At 45.1% G+C, this 26917-nt stretch overlaps 1 protein-coding gene across 1 annotated transcript in view; it reads right to left on the bottom strand.

Annotated features, from left to right (window-relative positions):
- The window catches only part of LAP3 (leucine aminopeptidase 3), a 29426-nt gene extending 2820 nt beyond the window's left edge, over window positions 1-26606 (bottom strand). The window contains exons 1-11 of the mRNA XM_060655367.3: window positions 26455-26606; window positions 23992-24107; window positions 22611-22665; window positions 22036-22141; window positions 20804-20963; window positions 18766-18930; window positions 15973-16131; window positions 11607-11731; window positions 10087-10175; window positions 8897-8999; window positions 1668-1747 (exon numbers count right to left, since the gene is read on the bottom strand). Of these exons, the coding sequence (XP_060511350.1) occupies window positions 1668-1747; window positions 8897-8999; window positions 10087-10175; window positions 11607-11731; window positions 15973-16131; window positions 18766-18930; window positions 20804-20963; window positions 22036-22141; window positions 22611-22665; window positions 23992-24107; window positions 26455-26556 (1260 nt within the window). The 5' untranslated portion in view covers window positions 26557-26606. The remainder of the gene's footprint in view (window positions 1-1667; window positions 1748-8896; window positions 9000-10086; window positions 10176-11606; window positions 11732-15972; window positions 16132-18765; window positions 18931-20803; window positions 20964-22035; window positions 22142-22610; window positions 22666-23991; window positions 24108-26454) is intronic.
- Between the last annotated feature and the right edge of the window lie 311 nt (window positions 26607-26917).

The raw sequence follows: 26917 nt of genomic DNA, 5'->3' as shown, positions 1-26917 counted from the left end.
GGCCTTTTGTAGCAACGTGGATGGAACTGGAGAGTGTGATGCTAAGTGAAATAAGCCATACAGAGAAAGACAGATACCATATGGTTTCACTCTTATGTGGATCCTGAGAAACGTAACAGAAACCCATGGGGAGGGGAAGAAAAAAAAAAAAAAAAAAAAGAGGTTAGAGTGGGAGAGAACCAAAGCATAAGAGACTGTTAAAAACTGAGAACAAACTGAGGGTTGATGGGGGGTGGGAGGGAGGGCAGGGTGGGTGATGGGTATTGAGGAGGGCACCTTTTGGGATGAGCACTGGGTGTTGTATGGAAACCAATTTGACAGTAAATTTCATATATTAAAAAATAAAAAAATGGAAAAAAAAAATAAAAAGAAGCTTAAATTTTAAAAAGTCAAGGGGCGCCTGGATGACTCAGTTGGTTAAGGATCCGACTTTGGCTCAGGTCATGATCTCACGGTTCATGAGTTTGGGCCCCGCATCAGGCTCTGTGCTGACAGCTCAGGGCCTGGAGCCTGCTTTGGATTCTGTGTCTCCCTCTCTCTCTGCCCCTCCCCCGCTCGTGCTGTGTGTGTCTCTCTCTCAAAAATAAATAAACGTTAAAAAAATAATTAAAAACAAATCAAAACAGCAGCATTGTGGGTGCTTGATAAAGAGGGACATGGGGTGCATGGCAGGCTAGAGGAGAGTCCCCCCCACCTGCCCAGCCTGGCAGGAGACAACTGAGCTGAATGTTCCAAGTGCTGGGCGGGGAGGGCAAATTCTTAAATATCAAGAATGTATTCAGAGACATTTTGTATTTGTCCCCCAGTGGCACGCAGGAAGCTCCCATTCATTACTTGTTGAAAGAGGAGGGGTCAGATGGAGCTGTCTCATTACCCAGCAGATACACCGGGTCTGGAGCTCAGGAGAGAGACGGGAGCAAGCAGCAGAGAGGTGCCCGCTGAAGCCGCTGGGCTTCCCCGTGAAGACTGGGAAGAGCATGTAGCCTAGGGCTGAACGCCCATCAAAGGGGCAAAGGAAAAAACTGGCAAAGGAGGCTGAAATAGAAGTCAGTGAAGAAGGGAACCCGAAGAAATTGTCACAGAAGCTAAGAGTAGGGTGTCACCAAAAGGCCGGGGTGGAGTGCTGCCCCCAGCCAGGCTAGTGAGGCTGAGTGGTGCTGACTGGGGAAAGCCACCGGCAGTGGGGGAGCGGGGGGGAGGGGTGACAGAGACTGCTGTCTGGAAGAGGCAGGCTGGCTACGAAGGGGTGTGGAGGAGGCACAGAGCACAGCGGTCAGTAGACATACTTCACGCCGCCCACAAATAGCCAGGACAAGCCCTGTCGACTCACAACACGCATTCACTGAAGACTATCCCTTCCTTTACAAAGCTGTCCTCAAAACCTTTCCTACCTCAGGGATTCTACAGTGGCCGTGGTATTTGAGTCACTTTCACATCAGTCTGAGGCCACAAAAGGAGAAGAGAAATGTGGTATCATAATTATAATTTTGGAATGTTTACAGAGAACCCAAAGCACACTGAATAGAGTGTATTGTACTTTCAATTCAAAGGCAAACCTGCGACAAAAAAATCACTAGGTCACATAGGGGTTGAAGAAAGAATAACTTCGGTTTAATCATAATAATTTAATCATCTCTGTAATTTCAGTCTCTACATATTATTCCTACCTCAAATAGTCTGTTCCACAGCCAGGACGAATTGGTAAAGACCCCAGTGGCACCGGACCCCAGAGCTATGTCCATGGCACCTGCAAGACATAAGCCCTCAGGTCAATGTTCAGCGTCTTCAGGCACGATGTGTTTCTCTGCTGCTCAAACCAAAAGTTCAGTCTTTAATATGATTTTAATGTATGCTTCATTTTCAAAAATAGGTAACCTTAGAAAATCCTTACTGTATATACTTAAGATCTTCCTAGTTCCTCAACTGGAAGTCAGCTTCAGTGATTAGAGAAAACGTAAAAAAGGAAACAATACCAAATATCACCAATAATCTCATCCTCAGCATAACCATTATATATTTTAAATATTTCCTTCCAGGGGCGCCTGGGTGGCTTGGTTGGTTAAGCGTCCAACTTCGGCTCAGGTCATGGTCTCACGGTCCGTGAGTTCAAGCCCTGCGTCGGGCTCTGTGCTGACAGCTCAGCTCAGAGGCTGGAGCCTGTTTCAGATTCTGTGTCTCCCTCTCTCTCTGCTCCTCCCCTGTTCATGCTCTGCCTCTCTCTGTCTCAAAAATAAATAAACGTTAAAAAAAAAAATTTTAAAAATAAATAAATATTTCCTTCCAGATTTTTTCTAAACTTAAAAAAAAAAAACCCAAAACATAAGACCATACTGTTCATGTCCAAATATGTGTTTTTCCTCTATGCTTTAAGCATTTATTCCTCTTGGGGTGCCTGGGTGGCTCAGTTGGTTAAGCATCTGACTCTTGATTTTCGCTCAGGTCATGATCTCATGGTTCCTGAGTTCAAGCCCTGCATCAGGCTCTGTGCTGATAGTGTAGAGCCTGCTTGGGACTGTCTCTGTCTCTCTATCTCTGTCTCCCTCTCTCTGTCCCTCCCTGGCTTGTACTCTCAAACAAACTTAAAAAAAATTTAAACATTTATTCCTCTTTTATAAACAAAAATTAGAAACTAGTTTTAATGACTTTAAAAGTCCACTGGGTACAGCTATCATAATTTACCTTTTATGGAGCACTTAAGCATCTCTAATTCCTCAGTATTTCTAACCACATCTGCTGTAAGACTCTGCCTTTTAAAAAAAAGTGTTCTTATTTTACCATACTTAATTTGTTTCATCTTCATTTCCTTCTCCAACAAATTTGCATCACATTGGAAGACTTTTCTTTTTACATTAATATATATATATATATATATATATATATATATATATATATATATATATATATTTTTAAGGTTTATTCATTTTTGAGAGAGACAGAGCGTGAGCAGGGGAGGAGCAGAGAGAGAGGGAGACACAGAATCCGAAGGAGGACTCCAGGCTCTGAGCTATCAGCACAGAGCCCGGCGCAGGGCTCAAACCCATTGAACCGTGAGATCATGACCTGAGCCAAAGTCAGACACTTAACTGACTGAGCCACCCAGGTGCCCCTTACATTTATATACATATAAATGTATACACATATATACATATATACATATACATATATATATATACACGTATATACATATACATATATATATGTGTGTGTGTGTGTGTGTGTGTATATATATATATATATATATTTATATATATGGGTTTTTTTGTTTTTTGTGTTTTTTTGAGAGAGAGAAAGAAGAGGGCCAGAGAGAGAGGGAGACACTCTGAGCTGTCAGCACAGAGCCCAATGCGGGGCTGGGACTCACAGATGGTGAGATCATAACCTGAGCTGAAGTCGGACGCCCAACTGACTGAACCACCCAGGTGCCCTACATTAATATATTTTTTAAATCAAGTTAAAAATCCATATTTCCAGGTCTTTGTGGGTACATGTTCCTGAACGCCAACCACAAGTAGATGCTACAGCTTAGCGGCGCCTTCTCTGGTTCCAGTATTGGCGCCAGGCAATTTTGTTTGTTGCCTGCCTGGTCCTGCTGCAAGCTCTGGAGCAGGGATCACATTAATTCCTAAGTATTCACGTAGGGCCTAGCACTCTGCCTGGGACACAGGAGCTCAGTATTTATGCGAAGGGAAAAGCCAACCCTAGTACCATTCGGTACTAGGATACTCCTGGAACGTCAGAGGAGACACCACAGAAGATGAGGGAAATTCTATAATTTTCACAAGGTGGCACCTGCTACCTATAACACAAGGCATGTCCAGGGTGCTCCTTAATCCTTAACTGTAGCTTTGCGTGGTGGCTTTTCATGGAGCGGTTGTTAGCATCTCCCCCACGAAAAACTGAAACTTGAAGACAGAATTATATACACTGTTTTGTCAACTTTTTGACAATAAACAAAACTTCCCACATTCTTCCATTTCTTTGCAGTTGGGATTAGTGGCCGTATGACACCCCAATGAGTGATTCCCTACACTTCCATGTTTGTGGTATTTGCACACTTCTCTGACTTAAATAAAGCTTAGCAATTCCTACCAAATAACAGCAGCATTCTTCACAGAGCTAGACAAAACAATCCTAAAATTTGTATGGAACCAGAAAAAAACCCAAATAGCCAAAGCAATCCTGAAAAAGAAAACTGAAGCTGGAGGCATCACAATCCTGGACTTTAAGAAGTATTACAAAGCTGTAATCATCAAGACAGTATGGTACTGGCACAAAAACACACACTCAGATCAACGGAACAGAATAGAGAACCCAGAAATGGACCCACAAACATATGGCCAACTAATCTTTGACAAAGCAGGAAAGAATATCCAATGGAATACAGACAGTTTCTTCAGCAAATAGTGCTGGGAAAACTGGACAGCAACATGCAGAGAAATGAACCTGGACCACTTTCTTACACCATACACAAAAATAAACTCACAATGGATGAAAGACATAAACATAGGACAGGAAGCCATCAAAATCCAAAGGAGAAAGCAGGCAAAAACCTCTTTGATCTCCGCCGCAGCAACTTCTTACTCAACATGTCTCTGGAGGCAAGGGAAGCAAAAGCAAAAAGGAACTACTGGGACCTCATCAAAATAAAAAGCTTCTGCACAGCAAAGGAAACAATCAGCAAAACTAAAAGGCAACCGACAGAATGGGAGAAGATATTTGCAAATGACATATCAGATAAAGGCTTGGTATCCAAAATCTATAAGTAACTTTTTGAATTTAACACCCAAAAAACAAATAATCCAGTGAAGAAATGGGCAAAAGACATGAATAGACACTTCTGCAAAGAAGACATTCAGTTGGCCAACCAACACATGAAAAATGCTCAACTTCACTCATCATCAGAGAAACACAAATCAAAACCACAATGAGATACCACCTTACTCCAGTCAGAATGGCTAACATTAACAACTCAGGCAACAACAGGTGATGGCGAGGATGCGGAGAAAGAGGATCTCTTTTCCCTTGTTGGTGGGAATGCAAACTGGTGCAACCACTCTGGAAAACATTATGGAGGTTCTTCAAAAAATTAAAAATAGAACTACCCTACAACCCAGCAATTGCACTACTAGGTATTTATCTGAGGGATACAGGTGTGCTGTTTCAAAGGGGCACATGCACCCCCATGTTTATAGCAGCGCTATCAACAATAGCCAAAGTATGGAAAGAGCCCAAATGTCCATCGGTGGATGAACGGATAAAGAAGATGTGGTATATATGTACAATGGAGTATTATTCGGCAATCAAAAGGAATGAAATCTTGCCATTTGCAACTACGTGGATGAACTGGAGAGTATTATGCTAAGTGAAATTAGAGAAAGACAAATGTCATATGACTTCACTCATATGAGAAATTTAAGATATAAAACAGATGAACATAAGGGAAGGGAAACAAAAATAATATAAAAACAGGGAAGGGGACAAAACATAAGAGACATAAATATGGAGAACAGAGGGTTACTGGAGGGGTTGTGGGAGGGGAGATGGGTAAATGGGTAAGGGGCATTAAGGAATCTACTCCTAAAATCATTGTTGCACTATATGCTAACTTAGATGTAAATTTAGAAATAAAAAATAATAAAAAAGAAATAAAGCTTAGAAGAATCATTTCATTTTGTTAATCTTGATCAACCCATCACCACACCCATGCCATGAATAAGTTGACTCTTCAGGAAAGAGAGCAGTACTTTGGTATCCGATTACTCTGTGCCATGAGTGCATGGATTGTACCTTTTGCCCAAAACATCACAAGTAAACTACATTAATAATTCGTTAATAATAAGGAATTTTGAACAGTTGACAATTTAAAACAAAAACTGGTGACCCATATGCAAAAACCCATAATTCTGCACGACATTTGGTAACTCAGGTCTGTTTGGGTCATTTGTTCCTTCAGGTTTTGTTACTCTCTACCTCCCAATTCTCTCTCAAACCTATCTGCTGCTCTCTTCCACCACTGTTACCACTGTTATCCACCACCTGGACTACAGTAATAATGGTCTTTAAAACAAAAAACAAAAAACTCATAGAAATGTCCAAATATACACAAAGAGAATAGTACCATACATGCACAGACACCCATTAACCAGCATCAACAGTAACCAACTCATGGGCAAGCTTGTTTCATCTATACCCCCTACCCGCCCACCCCCCTCCTGCTCAACAGATTATTTTGAGGCCACTTGCAGATACTACAACATTCATCCTAACACACGCACTCACACATCCACAAGAGTCAGCAAGTACACACTGCTCACCGCCTAGCTGGCCTGCCAGTCACCTCGTGCCCTTCTCCAGTGCATTCTGCACACGGCCAGCATGAGCCCTGATGGCGCCAGTTTCATGGAGCAAACTTGATCTCATTGTCCCAGAGTTTCCTGCTGCACTTGGCTCAGGACAATACCCAGTAACATGCCAAGGTGGAGCCGGGGTCTGGCACCTCCTAGAATGTCGGCCTTGTGTGCCTGCCCCAGCTGCACTGTGCTCTCCTCAGTCCCATTCACCATTGCCCCCATAAGCCCTTAAGTGAAGGGTGCCCTCTGCTGGGATGCTCTTCCTTCCCTCCTCCACCCAGTGGTGCCTCTGTTTTCAGATCCCAGCTCAAGCAGCAGTTCTCAAACAAGACGCCCAGCCCTCAAATAAGAATGTGATATCTTCTACTAAAGGAATAGGAAGTGATACACATAGATATTTAATATGATCCAACTGAGATCAAGGTTCTGAAGCTGACTTCATTACCTACTTTAGAAAATGATTTTCTTTTTTTTTAATTTTTAAAAAAATTTTTTAATGTTCATTTATTTTTGAGAGAGACAGACAGAGTGCAAGCGGCGGAGGGGCAGAGAGAGAGGGAGACACGGAATCTGAAGCAGGCTCCAGGCTCCCAGCTGTCAGCACAGAGCCCTACACAGGGCCTGAACTCAAACCATGAGATCATGACCTGAGCCGAAGTCGTATGCTTAACCGACTGAGCCACCCAGGCGCCCCGAAAATGATCTATTTTCTACATAATTACAGAACTGGTACCATCACCAATTTCAGAATTACCAATAGCAGAGGCATACTTTCTGTTTTCTTTTCCAAGGCCCATTTGGAGCCGTTTATTGAGGTACTAACTGATCAAGTTACCAGAACTGTCATAGTCTCACAGAAACATCAAAGCTCCAAGGATGTCACCCCTCTTACTCCATCCCAAATCAGAAAGTTGCACTAGAAAAATGAAATGAAATGAAATGAAAACAGGTAGCATGACTGAATGGTCATCCCCTAAACACGCCATCATTCCTACGGTCTGATACGGGCCTGCCTTTTCAAGGACAGTAACATTGGTTCAGTGTCTGGCAGGACAGTAACATCAACCTAGATCATCTCACCTCATCTGCACAGAAACCCCTCCTGTTAATGGGGTGCTATTATACCCTTTTTACAGATGAGACAACTGAGGCCTTGTTCAAAGTCACATGCTGTTAAGATGCAGGACAAGTTTCAAAATTAGGTCCTTTATCTCTGAAGACTATGTACCTCCTCCCACCATGAACCTGGGGTTGGAAAGTGTTTCTTACCGCCCCCTTTGATCACAGCTACTGGAACTCAGAAGGGGCCAGTCACTGTGTGGGGAGCTTCCGTTGGGCCAACATCTGGGCAGTGTAAAGGCTCACCCATCAGCTTGCTCTTAGTTACCTGAGACCAATTTTCTCACCCTCAGACTAGACAAAAAAAAAAAAAAGGGGGGGGGGGGGACTGTGCTTCCTCATTTACAGGAAAGGTGCACTATACCACCCACCTCACTGCCACCCCCCAAACACCAGCCTCAGCACCTCCACCCTTCAGCTCACTTGTTTGCTAAATCAAACAGAAAGACAAAAGACCACAAAAATACTACAATGCTAGCTTAAAAAAAGGCCTCCCAGCAAATAAATCTATGCAGTATTGTTACAGTCACATAAAAGGGAAAACATGAACTGATTTCTGCTAAAGTAAAGGCTCACATGATCAGAAGAATAAAAACCAAAAGAGAAAAAATGGTCTGAATTTTAACCTTCACAGAGGCAGAAACAACAAATCTCGGCAAGAGAACTGCTGGATGAAAGACTCCTAACATTCGCTTTGTGCAGCAAGGCAGTGTCTGCTGTCACCCCTTTGGGAATGAATTTGTTACTCTACCCAACAGTGGTGGCCCAGCCTTCCTTCATCCAATGCCCGCCCCGTGTGGGCACTGTATTAGGCTTTCTAAAAACTCCCTATCTCCCAATCTGCCAGGCAAATGCACTTTGTCCCAGGTACTGATGCTCCAGGGGGTCAGGTGACTTGCCCAAGGCTGAACGACCATTAAGCGGGAGACGCCCAAAGCCAGCCTTGGAGCTTATGCTTCGCACCACACCACCTGTTAAATGAGGACCTCCCTACCCACCCTCCGAGGTTTTTGTTTCTTTGTAACGTCAAGTACAGGAAGTTCAGAAAACTCAGCTGGCATCGGTACGTTATGATTAACCCAAACAGCTACCGATTTGGGGATTTATCACTAACCTTTTCGGGTCTGTATCAAATAGCAATAACACCACAAACATCTCGTGTCATTTTTAGATGTCACTCTGGGTGGGCTGATACAACCCACTTGTTATTTCTTTTTTTTAAGAGATATAGCCTGAGATGTTTTAAAACCACAAATCCAACGTCCAAACCAGTTTAAGCTGCAGAACGATTCCTCTGGTGAAAGATGTCTGAATGCAAGTGGAGCGAGCCCACGTTCAGCAAAATCACGCCCTGAGTTAACGTGTGTGCCCTATGCCAACAAATACAGCTTTCCTCAAACAAAGGTAGGAAAAGCAGGCTGTTTGACCTGTTAGGGTGGCAGCATTGATGATGACCTTTGGGTTAAAGGTGTGCGCATAACAAAGTGCATCAGCCAGTATGAGCCTCCCCTCTGCATCCGTGTTATCGATCTGCAAAGAGAAGGGTCAAAAAAAAAAGGGTAAGATAACACAAACAATGAGTATCAAAACTGGATACAACACTGTTCAACTTAAATGTAAGAAAAGCCAGTGTGATATCTGTTACTCGGTATCAAAACATACTTCAATTAGAATAGGAACGGATTTAGGGGCACCTGGGTGGCTCAATCGGTTAAGTGGCCGACTTCGGCTCAGGTCACGATCTCACAGCTCGTGAGTTTGAGCCCCGCATCGGGCTCTGTGCTGACAGCTCAGGGCCTGGATTCTGCTTCGGATTGTGTCTCCCTCTCTTTCTGCCCCCCCCTGCTGGCACTCTGTCTCTCTCTCTCTCTCTCAAAAATAAACATTTAAAAAAAAAAAAAAGAATAGGAACGGATTTAATCTGAAGAGCAAACATGCTTTAATAAGCCCTGTACCAGAGCTGATGACCAAACGCTCATTCATGGCTTTGAAAGCAAGAATAAATAGAAAATGTCTGGTCCATTTTACCAACAAGTTTCTCACAGGATAAAGGAAGATTTCAAGATTTCTGAAAACAAAGAGGCTAAAGAGTTTAAGAAAGTTACAGTGAAAGGGCAGCCTGGATCTCCAGACAGAACTCTTTGCAACTTAAGCAACTTTATATATATTATATTGCCTACTTTTACACAGAGGCCCAGGCATTATGGGCAGTGCGTGCATGCATGCAGGTGCCCCAGCAGAGAACCTGCTGCCACATCACCAGGAGTGCAGGGTCCATGATTCAGGTCGGTGTGCCCCGCCTGAACACCAAAACAGAAAAAGCTAATCATGGCACAGGTAAAGACAGCTCTCGCTTTCCTGCTTTGCTGTGCTCTACAGGGCCTGCTGCAGACTTGTAACTTGTGTGTATAGCACATAGGAGGAACAGTAAGACAGGGAAAATGTTCTTAAAATTCCCCATAAAATACTTCTAACTGCATGGAAGGCCACTTAAATAAAGACACCGCCCTCCTCTAAATGGAGCTCACGCTCTGCTTCCCTTCAAGTGTGTTTATGTGGCCACTGGGGATTCCTTTAGGAACACCCGAATGGGGAGGGCTGTTTTCCACTCACACACCTGTATGGTCTTCCCGTTCCTGGCTTTAACGACATCCCCAGGCTTGTTGGCCTTACCGCTGGGCATGTTTTCACAGAGAGGGGCCAAACCTATTGGAAAAGCATATATGAATGAACATGGAATGTGCCGGGTCCAAACTCACCCCCCCTGAGGACCGAGGCCACTGGTGGGCCATCAGAAGTATGCCAGAGACATCACCTTAAACAAGTGATCAACTTTAGCATCACCAGTGACCCAAATGACATCATGTGCACCAGCAACAGGAAGTGCACACTCATGTAGCGTTCTTATCAAGGAGTCTAATCTGATTCTATCCTGAAGACACAACCAAATAAATCCAAATTATGGACCATCACAAGACAAGCCTGGACCCTTCAAAACTGCCAATGTCATGAAAGAATAAAATAAAAGGGGAGGAAAAGATTCCAAAATAGAAAAAAATTGGAGACATGGCAACCACATGCAATGTGTGATCCTTAACCGGCTCTCAGATTTCAAAAATAAAAACTTGTGTGTGCCTGTGTGCACAAAATAAACATTTTTGTGGACAACTGGGAAGTCTGAATTAGGGGACTGTGTATCAAATTCCTGGAAATAATGGTATTGTTGTTGCACAGGGTGTCCTTGTTCTTAGGAGACAGACACACGCTGAAGCATTCAGGGGTGACCTGGCATATGTCTGCAACTTACTTTCAAAAGTTCAGCAAAATAGGACGAGGATATTGGCAGGACGGGGGAGGCACCTGTGAAACAGACCTGACTTCCAAGTTCACCTTCCCTTGGTATAAACCACGGATGGGACACCGGGCAGTCAGTTAACCTAAGTCCTCCCCCGCCATCCCCACACTCCTGCGACACAGCGAGCCCCCAGCAGCGTCTGTCATCCTGAATGACACAAAGGGTGGCTGTGGACGGAACACTTCTTGTGTCCCAGGCATTTTCTGTATTTCATGCCTTGTAATCGGCCACAAGCCCGATGAGGCCACCCCTGAATGAGCTGGAGGTGTTCTTCCACCCAGACTGCTGAGCAGTTTTCACTGGAGTTAAGTCACAAGCCCCACATTGGGTGCCCCTGACTGCTAACCACCGTCTGCAGAAGTACAAAAACTCAATTCTAGTTACGGCCCACATTTAACTCCACCAGTCCAGACAAGAAGACACTTAGCTACCAGCTTCTGCTCGAGGAAAAGCTATTTAAAAACTATTTCTTGGGGCAGCTGTTGGTTAAGCTCAGTCATTTAAGCAGCCGACTGTGGATACTGGCTCAGGTCATGATGTCATGGTCGTGAGACTGAGCCCCTCCTTGAGCTCCATGGTGAGCACGAAGCCTTCTTGGGATTCTCTCTCCCTGTCTCTCTGCCCCTCCCTCGCTTGCTCTCTAAATTAGTTTATTAATTAAATCTTAAAAAAACAAACACATTTCCTGATTCTTTTCAGGTTAGAGGAAACTATGTTTGCTGCCCATTCTGCCATTTGACTGGATTCCAGAACTCTCCAGGACACGCCCCTTGTCCCCTCACCTACGATGTTAATGGGTAGGTTCAGCTTAGCAGCAGAGACGATGGCTGAGCAGATGGTGGCAGCTCCTCCCATGTCAGCCCTCATGAGGTCCATATTTGCAGAGGCCTTGATGGAAATGCCGCCACTGTGGGGGGAAAGGACAGCAGCCGTATCAGTGGCGAAAGAGAGGGCTCATGTCCCTTTAAGAAAGAATATATAAGCTGAGGCATCATCTACCTGGCAAAGAAAATTCAAGTTTCTAAATTGAGAATCTGAATGACTTAACATTTTAAAAGATGGTATCACAGTGTTTATAAAAACATAAATGGGTGTCCTGGCTCATTTTATTTCTTGTTGAATGAAACACAGCAGTGTCAGTGGAGCCATTACTAAGTCATGTAATCGGTGCTGCTCAAACCCATCTCTGTATTAGCTCATTAGCTCCTGACACCCACATAGACGTGTCTTTTCAGCAAATTTTGTGAGTCAGTCAACTTATTGAACCTGAGGGTCACAAACTGTTAAGAAAAGCCAACAAGCTCAGAAGACTGGGAGGATCCCTCGCAAGCCACAGAAGGACACAAGGACAATTCCTTCCGACACCCCTAAGGTGCACTCCATCCTGCTGATGGCAAAATACAACCTGAATCAGGCAGAGGCATGAGGAAGATGCTCCCCAGAAGCCTTAAAGACAGTGCTCAAACCCGAGAGCCGAGATGGGTTTCAGTTGGCAAGAAACCTAAACTACTGCCCCAAACAGGCTTCTCTGACTACCTAGTGACTTTTCTGCTTCCAGTCTGCAAGAGTCCGGAAGCCACAGGCTTTGCAGGCTGGGCCTGGAGCTGGGGCTCGCACTGTGAGTTCTGAGATGTGCTGCTGACCTGACCTGGCGGTTCCAGAGTCTATTCCCTGCACTGAGGTCTGCTTTCCTTAGAGATTAGGTCCTAATTCTCACTCATCTCAGAAGCTCTGGATAATTAGATGGCTGTCAATTACACCTAGAATTAAAGACGATCCACTGGCTCAGAATAAGAAAAGAAATACACTGTTGGTCCAAGAAGTCCAGGGAGAACCCCATGGGGGCAAAGGAAACACACTGGTACATGAGGTCATTCTGTCTACTGGCCACATCCTTCTCAACCTTCCATTCATGGGACTACAGTTCAAAGTAACCACCAAAGAGCAGCAGTTCTCACTGCTCACCTGTTAGACTGCTCTCAAATCCATCCATTTCTATTGAATCCATCCTGGTGAGGACATCATCACGTCATGGAGATGTCTGCCGCAGCTCCTATATATTAAGGTCTCCCTATGTCAATCTTATTACCCCCTTCATTTCATTACCCACACAACGACTTTTCTTACCAAAATACAAAATATCTCAACCAACATCCCAGCAGGCTTTCTGTGTGTGTGTGTGTGTGTGTGTGTGTGTGTGTTTGTGTGTGTGTGTGTGTGTGTGTGTGTATAAAAAATCCTAAGCGGATTCTAAAATTGATATGTAAATGCAAATGATGCAGCCAAAAGAATTTTGAAAAAGAAGAGCAAAACTGGAGGGTCATGTTACAACATTTCAAGACAAAGCTGTACTCATTAGACACTTGGTTGCAAGGTCCTGGGGAAATGACAAAGAGGCCAGAGTTAGACCCGTAATTATATGGTCAACTGATTTAACTACGGTGCAAGGTAGTTCAATGGAGAAAGGACAGTCTTTCAAAGAGACAGGTTTGCAACAAAAAGACATCCATATGGAAAGAAAAAAAAAAAAAAAAAGCCATGCTTTTCACAGCATATGCAAAATTTCAAAATGGATCATAGTCTTAAATGCTAAAACCGTAACACTTAGAAAAGAAAACACAGACCTGGGCATTGGCAATAATTTCTTAAACAGGGCAACAAAAACATGAAGTATAAAAGTAAAAATTGATAAATTACACTTCATCAAAATTAAAACTGCTCCTCGAAAGAGGTCACTTAAAAAAATGAAAAGGCAAGCCTGATAGTGGGGGAAAAAAAGATACTTTCAAATACTGATCCCACAAAGGGTTTATTATCTAGAATACAACAATGTATACAATGTATAGTTTTAAAAACTTCTAACTCAGCATGACCATCAGTCCTATTAAAAAAAAAAAAAAAAAAGGCGAAAGATTTGGACACTTCACTAAAGATATACCAACAGCCAATACTCTCAGTGAGAATGCTAAACACCATTAGTCATTAGGGAACTAATCACACTCAAAATGAACCTCCGAGCTATGCCACACATCCCCAGGAAGAGCTAGAATCCAAGAATGACAGTATCAGAGGCTGGGGAGGACGCGCCACAGCTGGATCTGTGTGCAGGAATGCAAAATGGCACAACTACTGTGGAGAAGTTCGGTCACTGTGTATAGTGAAACACGCAGTTACAATGAATATACTTTGGTGTTTCCATATAACGGAATACAACCCAGTGATAAAAGACAACCAATTACTGATGTGACCAACATGAGTGAATGTCACAGACACGATGCAGAAAGAAAGAAGGCTTAAAAGAAAAGAAGAAAAGAAGAAAGAAGACTTAAAAGATCCCATGAGAATGAATTTCTAGAACAAGAAACACTCATCCACAGCCACACAAAGATGACTGCTGGCCTGAGGCAGGGGTGGGAAAGGGACACCTGCAAAATGCACCAGGCCGGTGTTTGGGGTGATGGAAGGATTCTGTTTTCACAGGAGCAAAGGCTGGTGCAGGGCTATGCATATTTGTTAAACTCCTCGAACTGAATACTTCAAGGATGAATTTCACTACACACATAAATCCCATGTCCTCCTTTGCCTTGGCCAGAAACCCTTCAGTTACTTCATACTGTTCTTAGGGCCAAGTCCAAAATGCCACCGGTCCCAGAAGGACCCGGCTCTACCAACCTCTCCAGCCACTGTGTCCTCTTCCCTGTGAGGCTCTGCTGTAGGTGCTCTTTCAGCTCCAGGGGCTCCCTCGTCCTTCCTGCCTTGCAGCCTCCACCGTCCTTCCTTCCTCTGCCCGACTCCCTGCTGCACTACCCTCTCCTTCCCTTCCCAACTTTATCTGAGCCTGTCACTCCTGCGAGGAAGCTTTCTACTTTACCAAGGTCTCCTTGCTCAAAATTCTCACAGCAAACACTCAAGTATGGAATTGAATTAACAATAAACTTCACACTGAACGTTAACGCTGCATTGAGATATGAGCCCAAGACAATATAAAATCATCACAATTGGCAAGACCATTAAACACAGCACCATTTTTGTGCTCTAATTTTTCCTTGCCGTAGTGTTTTAGAATAAACACTTAAGTGACAATAGCATATGAATGGAACTGAAAATCAATGTGCATATTTTGAATAGTATGAGCTTGAATCTTTTACTGAGGATCGTTTGGAGCCCAATGCTTCAAAGGAGAGGAGGTGGACCTGTGGGCGGAAGACACAGGAGGCTAACATCAGGAAGACTCTGCTGGCAGCCAGCTCTGCCCAGGACGGGCGTCACCGTGCCCAGCACACTCCTGTAAGGACACTCCATTCACGTACCAGAGTCTCTGAATGGGTGTGCACATGTACTGGGGACACCCAGATTTAACGGACACGTAGCAGCATTTTCCAAAGTAGTTTCCAGGGACCATGAGCCCCACGAGAAATAAATTCCCACCGAAGGGAATTTAGAACATGCTACATCCTGTGCCCTGAGAAGTCCCATAGTTAAAACAAAGCAAAACGAAAATCTCACGTGTTTTATCCACCGCAATCTTTGGCCAAGTAATCCTTTTTAACTCTCACACTCAATTGGCATCTCTGAGCTAGTATTCAGCAGCCAACGCTTCCTCCGGAAATACCCACAGCATCTTCTCCGCCTCAGTTTCTGCTTGCTTGAAACGGTCAGTTTCCAATTCTAAGGAATACTTACGGCTTAACAGGATTAATGGAAGCCAGGCCGGTCAGCTAAACAAAGCAACGTGAAACAGGGCAGACAGGAGGCTGTATGGTCCAAACAGCTGCATCCCTGCATCCACACGAGGGATCTTTAACATCCACACGGGGAATCAAAGTGTATGGTGGAAAGATCAAGTCATATTAAAGACAGACCCAAATTTGACTTCCAACACTAGGTATTAGTTATGGGGCTCTGAGCAAATTATTTCACCTCTCCAACTCAGGGTTTCCTTATCTATACAATGTCTGCCTAACTCCTAGAGGATAGACCAGGGGTGACATATGTAAAGTGCCTAACAGAGTCTCTGACACACAGTAATACATTTAAAGTAACGTAAGATTTGACCAAACACTGTGCTTTTGAAGCAAAGTTTACATAAACAATACAAGTCCACACAAAGCATTCACCAAAATACAAAGCAAAGACATAAAGAGGTACCTGTCAAAGGTAATTCCCTTCCCAACAAACACCAGGGGCGCTTCGCCTGCATTGGGGCTGCCTCTGTAGTGAATTTCCAAGAAGACTGGAGGCTCATCGGATCCTTTGGCCACACTTAGGAACGATCCCATTTCCTGTTCCTCAATCCAAGATTTGGGTCTACAGGGCAGAAAAGGTGAAAAGTCAACACACTTGCGGTCAGCTCTATTTCAAAGTAGCTTAGAAAAAGCTCATCTGCATGTAAAACTCCTAAAATGTGCGACATAATGCTTCAATGATCACTTCCTAATTGCTTTCTGCATGTTCCTGAGCCAGTCACTTGATTCTAAGTGTTTCCTCATCTATTAAATGAGGTCAAAGATGCATCTGTCAGAAGATTAACTATAGAATTACTAAGAGAGCTCATCCATGGTGCGTAATACAATGTCGGATAACAGTACAGACTCGGTAAGTGCCTATTACTTGATTTGCTCCCCCTCATCTGCTCACACATATCCAAAGTTTGAACGCAAGATAAAGTTAGCGAGGCTCTCAAACCACAAATGGTGCTTAAAAACAGTTACAGGGTCCACTGCTTTATTTTTTTGTATTTCTAAAACGACAAAAAAAAAAAAAAAAAGAACAAAAAAACCTAACCAACAAAAGAAAACAACAAAGAAAAACCCCCACAAAGCTACACTTCAATGAGTGAACTAAAGTATCGCCTTTCTTTGCTTTTTTAGAATTGCTGGAATTTGATCTTTTCAATGTTGTGACACCATTTCTCACGGTTTCAACTGCAGTTTGAGATGTCTGCTTGAAATGGGAAAACTAGTAATTATTTAACAAACACGGGATCGCTGGGGATGATCTAATGGTGGTGCCAACCAGAAAACAGACGCCATATTGCTATTCCTCGTAGGCAAGGGATACAAAGGGCTTTGTACTGGTTTCTGGCCACAGTAACTAGGCCAGGAGAGAAATCCTACACTCCTACCGGCCAAGCAGAAACAGCCATATCCAAGGAGTGCTCCTCCCACACTTGACTGCCCATTCGTTCAAACTATTAAACTAGGGGGGCGCCTGGGTGGCTCAGTCGGTTAAGCGTCCGACTTCGGCTCAGGTCATGATCTCGTGGTCTGTGGGTTCGAGCCCCGTGTCAGGCTCTGTGCTGACAGCTCAGAGCCTGGAGCCTGTTTCAGATTCTATGTCTCCCTCTTCCTCTGACCCTCCCCTGTTCATGCTCTCTCTCTCTCTCTGTCTCAAAAATAAATAAATGTTAAAAAAATTAAAAAAAAAAAAAAGAAACTATTAAACTAGGGCTGTGTCATGGAGAGATGGCTGCCAGACTCTAGAGAGAAAAGAACATAAAGACAGAAGGTTGACAATTAAAAACAAAACAAAACCCACTTCAAAAGCAGCAAGGCTGTATAACATGGGCATTTTTTAATCACAAACTCAGTACTTGATGCCTTGTTAAAATCCTGTCCTTCTGGAAGTCCTGTCTGTATTTCTCTGATTCGTACCCATCCACACTACAGCCGTCAGATGCAGCTGCCTCAGTTTAATGAATTATACCGACCTGACCCACCTCCTCTCTGGCCGAACCTCCCCTTGGCTGGGCCACCAGCCCCGCAGTTTCCAAGGGACCACCAAACACATGCTTCTGCACCTGAAATGCCGCACCCCACTCTCTCCATCTGCTAATTTCCAAGGAACCTCCAGACTTTGCTTAGGCACCCTTTTCATTGGCAAACTTTTCAACTTTCCCAGAACCCTCCTTGACTATCTGCTTGGGCAGGATCCTCCGCACACCCCCATTTTCCTGCCTGTTCCTTCCTGTAAGCTCCTCACTTCTTTGAGGTCAAGGACCACCACCATCCGCATTTGCGTGCCCAATTCCCAGGCACACAGGAGGCACCCTCACTGGTGTGTAACCACACAGTCACTATCCGCTGACACAAAGTAGCTCTGGTGTCTCCTCAGATCAAAAAAGTAACAGTCTTTGCCAAGATACCTTTATAGAGAGACTAAATGTTGCTACAAATTAAACATATGCTAACTGTTCCAAATATCTTATCAAGCTCTGGATTTTATCTTATCAAGTGCTGCATTTTCTAAAAACTATACATTTTTATTCACTCTATCTAGACCATAGGGATTTCCCCAAATAACGTGAACTCCAGTCACAACTAAGTACTGAAGATATTTTAAATGGAAGCTCCCCTGAGATACAACACTGGTAGTAAACAATTATCTAGGTAAAGCAAATATCCACTGACTTATTTTAATCATAAATTTCCCCCAAGGTCAGACTTGTTTTGCTTACAGGGTTATGGGGAGATCACAAGAGGGTAACAGAACCTGGAGGGGTAGCTTTTACCTCCCACAGCCCAGCTGCTGACGATGACCACACAGGGCTGCCCAGGAACCAGCTCTGGTACCCAATTTAGGAATCTACAAGGCAGAGATTCTCATTTCATGCCAACTTAGGCATGCTGTGCTCTTTACTTATGTCAAAAAACGATAGAAATAATTCACCAAAACAAGATACACAAATTATCAAAAAGCTAAACGGTTACAATTTGATCCAACAATTCAACTCCTAGGTACACACCTAAGAGACATGAAAACATATGTTCATACAAAAACATGGACATCAATGCTCAGAGCCGCTTTATTCATGGTATCCAAAAGGTAGAGAAGCACCCGAATGTTCACCAACTGATGGCTGGGTGGGGAGATGGAAATGAAGAGTGCCTGCTAATGGGCACAAGGTTTCTTTTTGGGGTAACTGACATGACGCTGAATTACCTGACATGAACCTCTGTCTTACTACTAGCACTCTTGAGATTCTTCTCAATAATTTCAGCAAATCTGGTTGGCGTCATCTCATTGGCTGGAGTCTCCATCAGGTGGCGTGCCAAGTTCTGTCCAGAAGCAAAGAGGACTCCCTTCTGCCAGGCCTCCTGGTCCCCACTGGTAGAAGAAAGCACAAGGTCACCACGAGACAACCTGTCAAGACACTAACTGTGTCGCAACTAGGAGGGCCCTTACCCTATAAAAACAAAAGACAAAGACTACAGGTGCAAAACGGACACATGGGACCTGGATCATTCTCTGTGCTCTGACCTGGGGGAGGGGGGGGGGGCAACGTATAAGAGCTAGAAAACAGCCCTTGCTGAGCTGAGTCAGAGGTGGTAAGCATTTTGCATTTCATGTGCATGAATAAGGGGTGGACTGATGCGTCTCTGAAGCCCTAACTCTAACACACACTGATGGAGGAGGTTTCCACATTTCCAAAGGCCCGTGTTGTCTTCCTTCACTGCATCAGGGATGATGCAGCCCCCAGTGCTCACTGGAGAGCAAGCACACTGCAAAGTCCTGAAGTGGACGTGAAGGTCTTTCTGCCTTCTCTGTGCCTGGGTCAGGGCTCTGAATACCACCGCACCGAAGGGCAATGACCAGCTTTAAGAGAAAGGACATGCGCATGTGTTTCACGATCCCAGCTCTTCTTCCTTTCTTTAAGTTTGTTTGTTTATTTATTTATTTATTTAGAGAGCAAGTGCGCATGGGGGAGGGACATAGAGGGAGAGAATCTCAAGCAGGCTCCTCACTATCAATGCAGAGCCCAACCCGAGGCTCAAACCCACAAACCATGAGATCATGACCTGAGCTGAATCAAGAGTCAGATGCTTAACTGATTGAGCCAACCAGGTGGCACCACCACCCCCCGCCCCCACCAGCTCTCCTTATGCACAACAGGAACTAATACAGGTGGCATAGAGACAGATAAAACAGCTCGTAGTTTGGAGGGTTTGCCATGTGCCATACGCTTGACAGTGTCTTTCCATCATCATAAAGGCCCTAGGAGGCTGGAATTGCAGCTCTACTGAACAAACGAAGAACGTGTAACGGAGACTTCAATCACTTCGCTGACGTTACTCAGCCAGCAGGCAGGGGAGCCAGGATTCAAAGCCCGACTGACTGGTCACGGGGCCCTCATTCCAAACCAGTCCACGACAGCTGCCAACCACCGGGCTGTGTCCTCACAGCCCCACCTCTTGAAGGTCTCACCTCTGTCTGTTCCTAACAAGAGAGGCTTTATCTCCCAGACCCCAGGATAGGGCTGCAATATAGCAGGTGCTCATTAAGTCGGCTGAGAAATGAGTCTCCCCACTAGACCACAAGAGCAAGGACCATAGCTCTTCCTCTGTGTATCCTGGAATTTAACTCAGTGCCTACAGATGCTGGCTAAATGAAAACTGTTTGTATCAAAACCCGCTGGGGGGCGCCTGCGTGGCTTAATTGGTTAAGTGTCCGACTTCAGCTCAGGTCATGATCTCATGATTTGTGAGTTCAAGCCCCAAGTTGGGCTCTGCACTGAAAGCATGGAGCCTGCTTGGGATTCTCTCTCTCTCCCTCTCTCCCTCTCTCCCTCTCTCTCTCTCTCTCTCTCTCCCCCTCTCTCTTCTCTGCCCCTTCCTGGATCATGCTGTCTTTCTCAAAAATAAATAAATGAATAAACATTAAAAAAGAAAGAAAGAAACCTGCTGGGACCTACCTGTCACCTTATTCCCTCCCTCTTCAGAGAGCTAACTGGGTCTGGCTTCCTAGTAACCAGCAAGCATGGAGGGAGTAGGAAGCCATGGGTCAAGACGTGCACATGGCGAAAGCCAGGAGCAGAACATGGACAGTTACCATACTCTTAAAATGGCTAAAGTGATGCAGGAGGTCACAGATAAGCCATGTCGCAGTGCCCGTACTGAAAAACTCGTATGTGGTCATATCCAAATGTCCCACTATCTGAAGGTCAAGAAATGCAACCCCGGGCCTGGCTTCGTTCCATCACCTTCCGTGGAGCTTTGCCGATACAACCACTTTCTTCTTCTGCTTCAGGTCATCATACTCATAGAGACCGAGCACTGCTCCTTCTGCAGCCGCCTGCGCATCTCCACAGGGATCCACCTCCACCGAAGAGATCTCCAGGTCCTGAATCTGCCTGCACCCCGCTTCAGAAGGACAGAGGAACCAGAAAACTGGAGTCAGTCAGAGGCAACTCACTAGCGAAAGGCAGAGGCATGGTTGTGGGCTGAGAAAAGAGGACTGGGGCTCAAATCCCAGCTGACACTTGACCTTTCTTAGCCTCCATTTCTCCTTCTGTAAAGTGAGGATGTGTACATGCCTCACAGGTTGTGGAAGACAGACTCACAGACAAAAGGACGCATCTAGCTCCTGGCAGAGGGGGCCATCAGAAGTGGCTGCTGTCACCATATTACTTCAGAAACACTACAATCTCCTGATGAAGCTTCCCAGTCACCAAGAGCTTGCCAGATTAGCAATAGCAAAGAACTGAGTCAAGTACATTAGTAACACAGCACTTTATTAAGATCAGGTCAGCAAAAAGTTGCAAATAAAAGTTATGAACGAATCACTCCCCGTGAACTTTGAAAGTAGATTTAGCAAGCACAGATGAAATACACAGAGCCAAAGATCAGTCAAGCTAATTGCCACCGCCTCGGCGATGTCTTCAAAGCGTCTTTAACCACAGTCTCTGTGGTAAAGGCCTCACTCTGCTGCTCAGCTTTGCAGTGACTCAGCTGCGTCTTCCTCAACTTGTAAACCACGCACACGGCCAAGTGGGACAGGCACCTACCTTTGGTAAGCAGTAATAAACAAGCACCCTGCACTTTGCAGCCCTTTTCTCTGACTGGTAAAAAAGAGGAATCCACATCATTTAGAAGTTGGGCAACAACAGGTTCGTATTACAAAAAGCAGAAAATCCACTGTAACTTTCTGGTAAAATCGAGCTCTAAGGTCCTACTACACGAGTGAATAAATGGTCTGAAAGCTCCAAACACAAGCTATGGAAATACCCAAACTAAAACTCCATAAGCTAACCTTCTGTAGCCAACATAAGGCCAGGCATACGGTGTAAGAGAAACTGAATATTTACTCAGATGAGGGTTTTCTCTGTGACCGCAGACGGGTGGTGATTAAGAGGATAAAATGAGGGGAAGAGAGAATTTAAAGACGACATCCTCCAGATTCTCCATCAACCTTACACTTCACAACGGTAATGACCTGCCACAGCAGCTCTGATGTTTTCTTTGCCTTCATGCCAGTTTTCCTGGTCATCAATTCCAGCTGTCTTTCTGCCGAGGCCGACCACCACCACGCTCGGGAAGTCCTGTTCGGCACACACACAAAATCAACCACTTCCTGTCTTTAAAACATCCTTTTCAAGCAGGAATGGTACATGAGCTCCCACACAACTACCTTCGCCTCAGCACAGGAACTTCACCGTGTAATTCGGTTATTTTGGTTTTTTTACCCTGTATCTTGGTAAAATTTTATCACTTGTGTATTTAAAAGGTAGAGTGAAGATAATCCTGCAAATAATTCTATGTAATTGAGTACAGAAATTCTATGGCAATTGAATAAAGAAAGTCGATAGACTGAGGAATGCAGGAGATGCTGTGCTATTTGACCGCAAACTGCCTGTCAAATCTAACTAGTATTTATGGCTTAATATGGTGACAAAAGCATGCAAACAATCTGATAGGAAATTTTCTCCATGACTACGCAGTCCCCATACTTGGCACTCAGGAGGGTGCTCACTGAGGCTTTGCCAAATGAACCTAATCTTCATCTCATACCTCATGCAGACCATAAAAGGTTCGGGTTTTGCCTGCCTTCAGAGGAGGTCCAGATCTAAAACAAGAGGAAATAGGTTTTAAAATCTAGTTTGCTCTGCTCCTTTGGGCAGTGACATATTCACACCTTTAGGTTTATTATAATACTCTGCTGCTTCTGTGAGTTTGCTGCATTTATGCTTTTATCAACATACAGAATTCTCACAGGTCTGATTTTTCAGCTGCAGCACTTCTAATTCTAGCTCAAAAATTATTCAGCAAACTTCCACATTACAGTTCATACAAATTTATATGAAAACAACTACAGGAAGCAACACCATGGATGGGTAACGTGTGGCTACAGACGAGAGCGGAGCCCCAGATGAAGGCGAGCCTGAATCTCCCATCTTCGTCATGGTTGACCTGACTGCGGTGTTCAGCCTGGAGACTGTTGGGGCGGGTGGGGGGTTATATACAGATGGGATACAGTTCAATTTCAAAACAAAGCAGATGGCAAAGCCTTATAGCTAGAGGGCTGGATGCCCTGGTCCCAGAGCTGATAGTTATCGGTCAGGAAGGCCAGGTTGAACTATACTTTGTCAGGCTGGCTTTTGCATTAATGACTTAATCACAGCATTTGAGAAGGTGGTCTACTGGTGAAGGACTGGTCATTGAGAAGGGACACAAGTTCTGTTGCCCGGTGATGAGACAATTACTACAATTATCAGATTACATCTATTAGATTCTAGTAGGTTGATCTATAACCCACATAGTATGTACTTGCTGTGGCTTTATGTTAACACTTCTCTTTCTGCCAAAAGTGGCCCGCAGCTCAGAAGGACTTAGAAACTCCAATGTTTCCCTACCTTCTTTAAACTGTAGCTAAACCAAAAGTGCTCCAACTATAGGCCCCACCCAGACTTACTGACTTAGAATCTGTAGTCCAACTATACCCCCAGGTGATTCACTTTGAGACTCTGAGAAGCTCCTGAAACCCAAGGCATGCCAAGAAAGGAGTGACACCCTCAAGCAGTTTTGAACTAGTCCAGGGACACTGTGGCCCATAAGTGAAGGGGCATTAGAGGAGGTAGACAGGCTGGTGGGAAAACAGGCGGGTAGGAAGAAGGTGAGCTAAGGAAATCTGGTACTTTCCAGATCCTTCTGGGTCAGTCTCTCATAACATGTTTGTGATCTGAAGTAGCCTGACTTCCCAGAATTGTACACCCACCCCTACTAAAAGGCAAAGTACCAAAGTGCATTCCAGGAATGAATACTTTCACTTCTACTGAGAAGATAGCAGCCAACTTACTTCCGTTCATTTTTATCTACTAACAAAGCATTAAAAAAAAATTCTCTTTCGATTTCAGGGCGTTTTAAAAACCAGAACCCATAGGTGAATACTTACATGTTCAAAACTTCTCTCAACTTTCCAGACACTAATTTATCGAAATTCTCTCCTGCACTTGTAAACTGCGGCACATCGTCTTCTTTTTCTTTGTTATAGATTCCTAAAACAAGACCCTGAGAAAGAATAAGCCGGAAAAAAAAAAAAAAAAAGAATATAATTACAGTAGATCCCTTAGGGAGACTCAAAGGTCCCCACATTTCAGAAGCAGCAAATAATTCCACCCAAACTGCATTCCCCTCAAGGACAAAGCTGAAAAAGAAGTAGGTGCTGGGCAGTCCGCTACACTCACATCCTGCCTAAAAGTTTCAAATTCCTGCCAAAGCAAGGCTGTAAGTACTACCTGTCCTGGGTCTTCCTGGTCTCTGCCAACAAATGACTTTCACCAAATAAAGCGTTTCCTTTTTTACTTCCAAATAAAGAAGGGCAGAAAGGTGTTTTGTGTAAGAAAACAAATTCATTTTTTAACCAAGTTAGACCTCAAAAGGGGTTCAGAACAGGCCACCCCAAAATATGTCACTTGGGCATATTGATTATTTTGAGCTAAAGACTCATGAATAAAAAGCAGGTGCAGGAAAGGCTCTCTGACATCCCACTTTCCACCTAAAAGCAGGGCAAAAAATTTCCCATAAGAAAGGTACTTTCCTGTACTGAGAAGAGAACATTCTTATCACCAGAAACTGGGAGTTGACATTAAAACAGACCTACACAAACAAACCTACTAAAATCACCCTTATCTTCCATTAATTTCCGCCATATACTTCCTAGTCAGTTACATAGCTTACTGCCCCAGCCCAAGCCCCTTTGTCTTGTCACACCCCCACAATTTCTCACTGTTTAAAAAGGTATGTAAGCTTTTAGGCCTCAGGCACTTTGGGTCTTCATTTTCCTTTTGAAAATTCCCATGTACGTGTAAAAACATCAAAAAAATTTTGTTCGCTTTTCCCTGTTAATCTGTCATATGTCCGTTTAATTGCCAGGTCCAGCCACAGAACCCAGCCAAGTAGAGGGAAGTTTTCCCTTCCCCACAATCTTCAAATGCAAATCTCAGGTATCCTGGGATGCGATCACAGCAAAGCCAATGGCTGCACCTGCCAATACAAATAAGCACTCTGGCCAACTCATAGGCTGAAAGAGAAGAAAAGAAAAAGGAGGCACCTTCACAGAGAGGCAGGAGAGGCAGGAGCAGAGCACTGTGCCCAGTACTTAGGCGGCTTACCCGTCAAGTCTCCAACAACTGAAATAAGGAAGTCACCCTAGGAATCACTATTTGCCTTTGCACGACAATTTTTGACTTTAAAATGTTTTCTGCCTTACAGCAACTCTGTGAGGTAGAAAGGACATGTACTCTTCTTCCCACAGACCAGGAGACAGAAACCTGGTGCAGTAATACTAGCCCATGTGCAATAACAGAACTGAGCAAGAATCCTAATTACCTTCTCTGACAGTCCTTCATCTTTGCCACAAAATCACACTGGTACTTGGACCAAACAGCATCCTTTCTCTTTTCCATCAAACAAAAACACCGCTTCCTCGGCATAGCTTTCCGGGCTTCTAATCTTCCTAAGACTGCCCACTGCCCGGTATTTGGTGAAACCAATGAGGGACTGAGGAGACGGGAGCCAGCTGCTGTCTGGATAGGATGTTGCACAGTATTGGAAAGAACAGGGGATAAAGTATCTGGTCCACCTGCCATACAGAGGGAGGCCTGAGCTCAAGCCGCATCTAGAATATTCCTCACCAGGGTCATTCTTTCTGGTTCTCAAGCATGACTCCCAAGTCTGTGCTCCTTTCACCGAACCATCCCCCTTCCAGATCCTCACCCCAATAGTGACCTTCATAATTTTTTTTTTGATCAATTGGATGGAAAAGGCTTTTCTCCCGCCAAGACGCTCTTCTTCTGATTTCACGAAGATATAGGTGTCTGTGCAAAGTCCTTTTCCCTAGAGAGACACTATTTTCCCTCTAGAAACTCTTTCAGGCAATTTGCTCCCGGTGGACCTGTTTTCCTGGTCTTCCACTTCAGCAGGCGGTGGGAGCTCGTGGGAGTGGGGCCCGAGGCTGGCCGCCTCTGGGACCTTAGAGGACGCTGCGCTGCACCTCACGAAATGTGAGCTTCGTCCTAGCTACTGTGACAGCCACACTGGCACCATCCCTTCCTGGGGCACAGCGAGGACTAAACAAAACAATGCATCAGGACGCGGTAGCTACAGCTATCACTCTCTCTCGGCCAGAGCTCGGATCCTAGCACTCCCCCAAGCAAAAGAAGGAAGGGAGCGCACCGCTGAATGCTCGGGGGATGGGCAGCCCAAAGCCGCCCGCCCCTGCCAGAGCCCAGCTCGGCAAAGACAGGGAACTTTGGAACCGGTTTCGGCAACTTGGCGCAGAAGCCCGGACACCGCGGTCTCGACCCGCCCCGAAGCTCCGGTCGCCCCGCGCAGGACTCCCGCGGCGGCCTCTCACCTTCGTCATGTCTGCGGCAGCGAAACCCCGTCCCCAGACACGATTCACGCCCAGACGTCGGACGACGACTCGCCCAGCAGCCGGAAGGGGCAGCAAGAACATCTTCCCGGCTCGGCCCCAGCACCGCCCTCCAGCGAGCACGTGGCGCTTCGGGAGGACGGGCGCGTGCCGGGAGGGTGGGGCTTTCGGGAACGGCGGGCGCGCGCCCAAGGGGCGGGGCAGGTGCCAGAGAGCGTGCGGGGCTGGAGTCAGAAACTGGGCACAAGGTCACCAGGGGCGCGGCTTTTGGGTGCGGCCGGCTTGCGCGTGCCCGAGCTTGGGCGGGACCGAGTGTGCTTTGCGCCTGGGGTGGGAGAGGGCAGATGCCAGGGGGCGGAGCGCGCAGGCACGCACCATCAGACTGGACGGTGCTGGGACGGACGCTAGGGCGTGGCGAGGGCTCGGGGGCGTGCCAGCTCTCCGA

This window comes from Panthera onca, chromosome B1 (genome assembly GCF_046562875.1).
Source record: "Panthera onca isolate mPanOnc1 chromosome B1, mPanOnc1 haplotype 2, whole genome shotgun sequence".
In the NCBI taxonomy this organism is placed as follows: domain Eukaryota; kingdom Metazoa; phylum Chordata; class Mammalia; order Carnivora; family Felidae; genus Panthera; species Panthera onca.
Note: the sequence above shows the minus strand (reverse complement) of the source record. Positions and strands in the feature narration are given on the sequence as shown.